The 8,500-nt window shown below is 34.3% G+C and overlaps 1 protein-coding gene across 1 annotated transcript in view; it reads right to left on the bottom strand.

Annotated features, from left to right (window-relative positions):
- Positions 1-8,500, bottom strand: part of eppk1 (epiplakin 1) — a 108,439-nt gene that overhangs the window by 23,131 nt on the left and 76,808 nt on the right. The window contains exon 36 of the mRNA XM_079485054.1: positions 6,059-6,083. Within this exon, the coding sequence (XP_079341180.1) occupies positions 6,059-6,083 (25 nt within the window). The remainder of the gene's footprint in view (positions 1-6,058; positions 6,084-8,500) is intronic.

Raw genomic sequence — 8,500 nt, 5'->3', positions numbered from 1 at the left:
TAAACAGGGCAAAACTGGAAATACAGGATTTTGCTGTTATTCTTAAGAACGTTATCTACTGTAAGTCTGAATAAGGAGTAAGTGACCCATGTGAAGACTTCCACTCCTCAGTTGCACAAACAGGTAAAAGGTGAAAGTATGAAATGTGCATTAAAACAAACTAGTATTAATAATATAATATGCTTGTTAATATATTATATTTGGTTACTGTGAGACATGTTGGGAAGTGGTAGTGTGGGAGAGTGATCATGATGAGAGGGAAATTCAAAATATTTATTCTTAGTTATTTTCTTGGTTGTTTATAGAAAGTATTTTTTAGTAACATTATTCCTTTCACACAATTAATTTGAATTCAGTTTGGCTCGTCTCTACACGTGTGTAAATACCATTGTCTTGGTGGGGTAGGAGGGGTTTTATTAGTGGTCCTAAATACAGTTTTGAAGAAGGGAAAAAGATAGTTTGTTAAACTTTTTATGGGGTCAAAATGGTAAATTACATAAAACATTTTTCTGAAATTGTATGTTTGGGAGCCGTTTTTTGTAAAATATTTGAAATGTTGGTTTTAAATATTTAAGATATTCTTTCTCTCCCTCTCTCTTCATCCCGCTCCCCCATTCTTTTGGCAAAGAGCCAAATGTGCTATTACACAACCGAAAGTAAGTTGCTGGTTTGTGCTGTACATCTGTTGCATTTAACAGCAGGAATACTATTGAATCACTTATACATAACCGCATTAAAGCTGCACTTTTCAACTTCATCAGACATTAAATCAGATAAACATTGTACATCACATTTCAGTACTTTTAGTAAATATCTATTTCAACTTTAATAGTTCTATATGCAAAAATTTTGTGTAAATTGTGCAATTAACATCATCCAATTTTGGGATAAAATGTGAGCTAAACATAAAACTGGGTTAAGACACAAATTGCTTCCTTTATTACTATTTTTGTTTGTTAAGACATTTTTTATAGGCGTTTGTGCAAATATGCCTGCCTTATCTTCATGTTGCAAGCAGGATCTTAAAAGCGCTTTCACAAAGGCCAGGCTTCCTCTCCAAAAAATTTTAAATTCCATGGACACAGCATGTGTTAGGCATAAGGAGTAAGGTAACATTAAAACTTGACCACATACATTTTATGAATCGGCCACTTTTTGTATGTCCTAGCAAACTTTGCAAAACATCTCATTAATGTTATGCTTCATTTACATGTTGTAAATACAATGCAGGTTATCCTTAGGGATAGTTCAGCCCAAAATGAAAATTCTGTCATCATTTAGTCACCCTCAGATTGTTCCAAACATGTATACATTTCTATGTTCTGCCAAACACAAAGGAAAATATTGGATGAATGTCAGTAACCGAACAAATATCATCCCCTATTGACTTCCATAGTATTTATTTTCCCTACTATGGCAGTAAATGGAGATGAGATCTGTTCGGTTACCGACATTTTTCAAAACATATTCCTTTGCGTTCAGTAGAACAAATACATTTATACAGGTCTGAAACAATCTAAGGGTGACTACTGTAAATGATGACAGAATATTCATTTTCGGGTGAACTAACCCTTTAATGCTATAACTGTACGTTGTTTTCACTTAAAACATTTCAAAATAATACCCCATTTTTGTCAGTACAATGTATTTAACCCTTATAATGCTACTAGCACCTTCACAATTTACAGTATCTGTATTATTGCTTTGCTGTAAGTGAAGTAAATGTTTAACCAGTCATAAAAAGAGTACATACTCAGTAGAATCATCACTGTTCACAAGGCGTCCATCAGCAAATATTTACACTTTCTTACAAAGAGGAGGACTCATTTTCATAGAGCTTCTTACTTATTAGAGGTGTGTCTCAACCAGTAAACATATGTTTAACGTAATGGCACATACACGTCCTTATACAAACAAAATATTTAAAATGACAATCTTTAGCTTGATATTCACTTCTTACCTCTTTATGGTGGTTTTACAGAGATTTCTGTCGGAATTAAACTGCTTTTCCTTTTGACTGAGCCTTAGGGTAAACCAAGCAAACCACAGACACTCAGTGAAAATCTGTGCGGGAATGCTTCCCTGTCTCTGTTTAATATACTGATAGGTCTGGTCAAACCCCACCCCAAGGAACACTCCCCTCTTTCTCCGGAGATCAAACTAATCTCCTGCAGCCGAAGGAAGGAATGTTATGCTCCTTATTGTCTTCCAACCGAAGCTGTCATGAACACTCAACTTGTAATGTTTAACACTATAAAAAGACAAGTCAGCAAAAGCCTTGAGTTTTGTGTTTGTGCATAACTTTCCTGGGGCAATACAGTAGTCATATGCTTCCGTGTTTTCTCAATAGCTGGCTGACATTTCAGAATGTGGTTGAGCAATCCAGTTCTAAAGAAAAATCTGTTCTTATAAAACTTTTTATCACGCTTTTCACGTGTATTTGTTTATTGCACAGATTCAGTTAACAATTTAAGCAGTGCATTGGAGTCTTATCTGCTTGATTCAACTTAGATTAAAGGAAATCTGTCCTGACCTGTACTGGGTTTTGGGTTAAAATACCACTCAGAGCAGTGAAACTGGACATCTAGCTTTTTTGTTAAAATTACATTTGAGCTGCGATTCAATTCTGCTTTTATTCCTGTAAGCTATAGGGGTACATCAACAGTCTTAGCATTTGGCAAGGCAGTTTTAAATCATGCAATGCCGTCTGATTTTGTATTTATCTGTATTTCATTGTCTGATTTTATAGTGATTCGTTGTTGTTCAGGAAGTATTTTTTTTCCTATGATGCAGAAATTAAATTAAATCTAAATATCTCAATGTTTATTTAAGTTGTTCATAGCATTTTACACTGTTGACAAGAAGATTGTTTTTTGCTCTTGTATTTCACACAGTTTTAAGTCGTTCTGAGATTTGTTTAATATTGGCCTCTATATTGTGCCCTTCATAAAGCAAGACATTTGCATATTTACTGCAAATTTACAGAATCTTGAGTTATTTTAACCCATCTTTAGTTTAAATGGATTTATTGTGTTTTTTTTTACCAATGGTTTGTTCAAATATAGACATTTTCTGGGTTCATTTAAACCAGTTCTTGAGATTGTATATTTCACCGAAACTGTGTTAAAACAACCCAACATTTTTACCAAGATTGGGAAATGCTACAGCTTTCACATGACCAGTCAAGCAAATCCCTTCTTTGGAACAAATGCCCTCATCACCATCTTTCATCACTCTCTCGTTGAAATTCCTCTGTATTTCTCCAGTGTTTCAATGCCACACCTTTGTGAGATAACCGATTTGCTGGCTCACCCAGACACTCCTACAAAAAGAAGTGTCTTCAAACTATGCAAGGCTGCATTGTATTACACGCAGTGTTTTATCACGCTATATTTTGATTATCTGTCCATCAATGAAGGAGCTTTTCGTAACAGACACTATAATGAGAGTGAGATCCTGCTTTACCTGCTCCTCAGTTTTTGGGTAAACAGATCATACGAAGCAACGAGTCCCTTGTTTAATCATCAGTCCTTAGCGTGTGTGTTTTTACTTTCACATAATTTTATGTATTCATGATTTAATCTTGAGAATCAATATTGTAATATGGGCAAATGCTAAATATTTGATCATAACATTTTGACAAAAATGTCACCTTATAATTCCAGGGTGACGAAATGGTGTCTATATAATGGAAGTCAGTGGGGGCAAATGTTGTTTGGTTCTTCAACTCTTTAGGTAAGTGTCATACCGTTGTGTTCCAAATAATAGCACTGTGTTTAAACAAAAGTGAGTAAAGCTCAAAATCCTTATAATAACTTTTATTTCATATATTTTCTTTACAAAGTCAAACATTTACTGTATAAAATGAAAAATGCTTGAAGATATAGCATTGTTGTTAATCACTGAACTAATACGTTGTATACGAGCTATAGCACATATTAGTTCTTTAAGACAATTTAGTTTATTGTTTATACAACATACAGAATGAGCAAAAGACTGATCAATATATTTTTTAGAGTGTTGGTTGATGACACCAGATAGTAATGATGCTTCACTTCTGATGAATAATGTAATTCTAATAATCTAATTTCTGCACATATCTGGGGAACATGAGGCACTTTACTTAAGTATACTACATTATACACTTAACTAATCCACACCCTGAAGTACTATCAAAACCTTTTCAACCATCTTGACTCCAACATTCTTTTAGTTTTTATGTCACAAACAGGATCCCGTAAATGTATAATTATACCTGCCCGAGCAAACTCAGCCCTGGTTTTAATCATCAGCTGTTACATGTTCAAACAGCCCAATAATTTATGACTGCACGAGTCTTGTCACCTTTCCAGTCTTGCGATATGTAAGATACTACACTTCATTCTGATAAGCATCTGGGGAACAGATGAAGCATGTAAGGTTGGCCTAAAGGAACAAGGTGTGTCAGTTTACATGAGAATCCCTTTCGACCAAAAATGGGGGTATGGGTCTTGAGTCAATGGCAGAGGTGAGGGCAGGAACAATCTCTCTCATACATACAGCTATGCAACGTCTTCTCATTCTGTCTGTTGTGGGGTCCGCCTATAAAAACATCTCGGTTCTGAAAAAAGGGATTTAATACGCACATTAGAAAAAGCAAGGTAAAAATGCTGCACATTACCCATGCATCCATCACAAAAGATGAATGACCACACTGAAGCGTATACAAGCGTATGCAAAGATTTGAAACCTCTTACTGTCACTCCTTTAATCAATCATGAAACAGTGTCACAGAAACTTTCCTAAACAAAACTGCTCCTGTTAAAATAACTAATAACTATCATCCCATCCCATTTAGACAACAAAGCAGTATTAAAGCATTTAAATATACACCTCAATAGATTTCACGCGTGAACTTTTACAATGTCTCAAACTAAGATGATTCATCTGGGCTTGCAATCTCTGTTTAATAGTTCATCTTTTTATTTAAATCAGACTTGTTTTTCCCTTTTAGAAGTCTTTGTTATGCATCACATTTTCTGTTCATTGTTCGTACTCCATCCCTTGCAAAGTGGCCAGTAGTCTGACACCCATATATCCTGAATAACAGGAAGCCAGAGAGGGAAAGGGTGAGAGAGGGAAACAATATGAATGTATGATGTGGGATCACTTCACATTTCAAATGAATACTTTAAAGGAATAATTAATAATACATCTAGTCAGTGGCTTACAGTGTGTGGCCTATAAGTGAAGGTTCCTATCAAATGTAAAATCTAATATTTGTTGCAGAAAATTGCAGGATGTTTGTGTTCATTTTCTGGAATGAACAGTTCTTTAGTATTTGTCATTGATCCTTTATCTTTAGAAGGCAGTCTTACTAGCTACTGTGGAAAAACAAATCATAATATCTTGCCACACCTTCATTCTATTTGAAATCACAAATTTATATCAAGGTAAATACTGTGTGTAAATCATTAAAATATCTAAATGGATCTAACGAATTTACACAAACATACTTCAGGCTGTATAAATTAACGCACAGAAAGTTCAAAAGAAAAAAAGCCATAAATGCATTTTCAAATACAGGTTATACATTTACAAATCTAAGTAAATTAATTTAATTAAATCATTAAAGAATCCAATTTCCTTCAACGTTAACACAGAATGGAGCGCTTTCCTGTTCTAGCATTAGGCAGTGTTTCCACTTTTCATTGTTCGGAAGCTTTCAGCTGAGATATTTTGGTTTTGTGTTGGGTAGTCATGCAGCATCACTTTCAAGGATCTGCAGTTTCAGATACTTTGTCAGATTCAGTTGGGATAAGAAACAGGATAAGTTAGCGTTGGGTGTGCCAACAGTTGCTAATTGCTTGCCAGTCTTTTTGAGTGTAAATGAGTAATGATGGTTCCCAGGGAGGGACAAAATCGGCCCGGGGGCCAATTACCTCAGAGGGCTCCTCAACAATGTTTCTATTCTTTCTCTTAGCTGTGCATTCACAGTTATAGAAAGTGAAAGTTAAGATGATAATAAATATTAAAACCTTCCTTGCTCTACATCAAATGCCTGCCGTATAATCTGTACATGGTTTCAAGAAGTCTACTGTTATCTACACAGCAAAAAATCAAAATTAAGGCGTATGAAACAGACATCTTTAGTTAACTGTCAAATATACACAAATTGAATCAATCACATAAATAAATAAAAATTCTTACCGTAAAATGCACCTTTGACACATGTCTATAAACATCAAATCATCAATCAAAAGATTCAGAAAATGTTATTTAATGTGCTGTTATTTAATTAAGTTAATTTTTACATAAAAAATAAGTGAAAGTAGCATAAAAACTTATCTTGCAATGATTGTTGATCATATAATTTTTTACAAAGTATCCACAGAGGCCTAGTTGGAACCCATATATTAAATATCGATAAACCTTTGTTTTAATTGTTGTTGGGTTCTCTGTACCAAACAGGATGGTCAACCTTAAAGCCCATGGCCCCCTCGGGCTCATGGTAGTCAAGAGCCCCTGGGCACTCACCCCATTGGTCCGGTCACAATGCCATCCCCGATGGTTCCCATGTCCATATTTTAACATTTGCGTTTCGGGGAAGAAGTAGCATGCTTTCCCCGAAAGTCTGTTTTTTGTATTAATGACTTGTGAAGTGACTGAAGTACACACCTTTTTTTGTTTGTTTTGATTCTTGGTTATGTGCAAGTTATTTTGTTTCTCTAAAGTAAAGAAAATTGCATTTGTCTGTTACACTCTCAAACATGTCTTAAGTGCTGCTGCCACATTTACACAACCCAGCCAGTCTAAACCCCGTCACATAGAACAAACCCTCTTTTTGAACCGAGTATCCTGAGGATTCCATTCTTTGTTGTATATTTTTAACATCAGCACTTTCACCGACTTGTGAAGTGATTATAGTACACACCTAGTGTTGTAATCATACCATCATATTTTGATAAGGGTAAAAATGGTTTGTTTAGAAATAAGAGTATGCAAGGCCTTCAGTGACCCTGCCACATTTACACAACCCACTCAGTATAAACCTGTCAGAAAACCTCAGTCTCACCCTGCGGCAAATGCTTTCATGGGGTTTTCGCTCAAAGTTCATATAAATGATTGGTACTAATTTGAATCCCAGTTGAACAGAGGATGGATATAAGACCGTATTCATATACATGCTGTTTTAATGCTTTGATTTTAACATAACATTTACAAACTTATAAATAGAGTATAGGATGTGAAAAAAATAAGGAATAAACAAACAGGTAAACTGGCATAATACAGCAGATAATTAGTTTATTTACATGACATATACCATTTCATGTCATCAATACCATAATCAGATCATGCATTTCAAACATTTCAAAGATCCTAATGTCTTCCTAAATGTAATCTTGATACAATCTCAAAAGGCTTACTTTAAAAAATAATCGCCAAAATCCTTTTAATCATGTCATTAAAACATTGAAAGCAACATATATAGGAAATCCGAATTATAAGGTGATGATGTAGTGATCAAAATGTTCAAGGAAAGTTAGCATTTTGGATTAGGGAGACTGTAGCAGATTCTTCATTTGCTTTTTGCGCCATTCAAAAATTAGGTTCGACAAATATGTGATTATTTGTTGAACAACGGACCATGTTCTATACATTCGGTTCATTTTATAATGTTCAATACATTATTAAAACATTACTCAAGTTACTGTTCTTAACAGCTGCTGATTTACAGAGTTCCTCGTGAGAATAAAGCAATCCAAGTTTCTAATATTACACTGAAACACTTCAAAGTTAGCGTTAAAATGGTCAAATGATGATGAATATTAGTTTACCAGTCTGACCTAAACGTCTACACGCCATAAGCATGTTGTCTATTTATATCAAACAAGCAATTCAAAAGCAAAGCTGGAAATGGAGCATAAATAAAGGTAGTAGAACATGTATGTTGGTTGTGAGATCACAATGATTGTGAATCTTCTCATTGGAGCAAATACATTCCATTTAACTACACCGTCGAACTAAGTGGCAGTGAAAGATAACAGGTGACTTATAATCATAATAATGAGTATAAGAACATGAATGTTGAATTTAGATTATTTAAAGACGAGCTAGTCTGCATATACAAAGTTTCAAAGCTGTTTTTTCCTTTGACTTCTGAAAAATAAAATCAACCAAAATGTCATAGTATGACTGAATAAAATAACACGAATCCAATATCATTAATTTATTTAGACTTTTATCTTGTCAAAGTGGTCTTCTGACACAGAACCCTCTCAAAAGTATTTTAAGGCTTTTTCATTACTAAACAGTGCATAAGCTTTTCTGAAATAATGATTGGTCATGACGTTTAATATTATTTAAATCATCACAATACCAGTGAAGAGAGTGGTTTCCAAATAATCTGACAAAACATATTTACTGTCATAGCACTTTTATGTTAATATGAACATTAAAATCCTACATAATTACATTCTGTGTAGTAGAATCTGCCAAATACAAGTATTGACACTAGGCT

Source organism: Barbatula barbatula (assembly GCF_947034865.1).
Source record: "Barbatula barbatula genome assembly, chromosome: 21".
Classification (NCBI taxonomy): domain Eukaryota; kingdom Metazoa; phylum Chordata; class Actinopteri; order Cypriniformes; family Nemacheilidae; genus Barbatula; species Barbatula barbatula.
The sequence above is the reverse complement of the archived record's forward strand: the minus strand, read 5'-3'. Positions and strand labels throughout refer to the sequence as shown.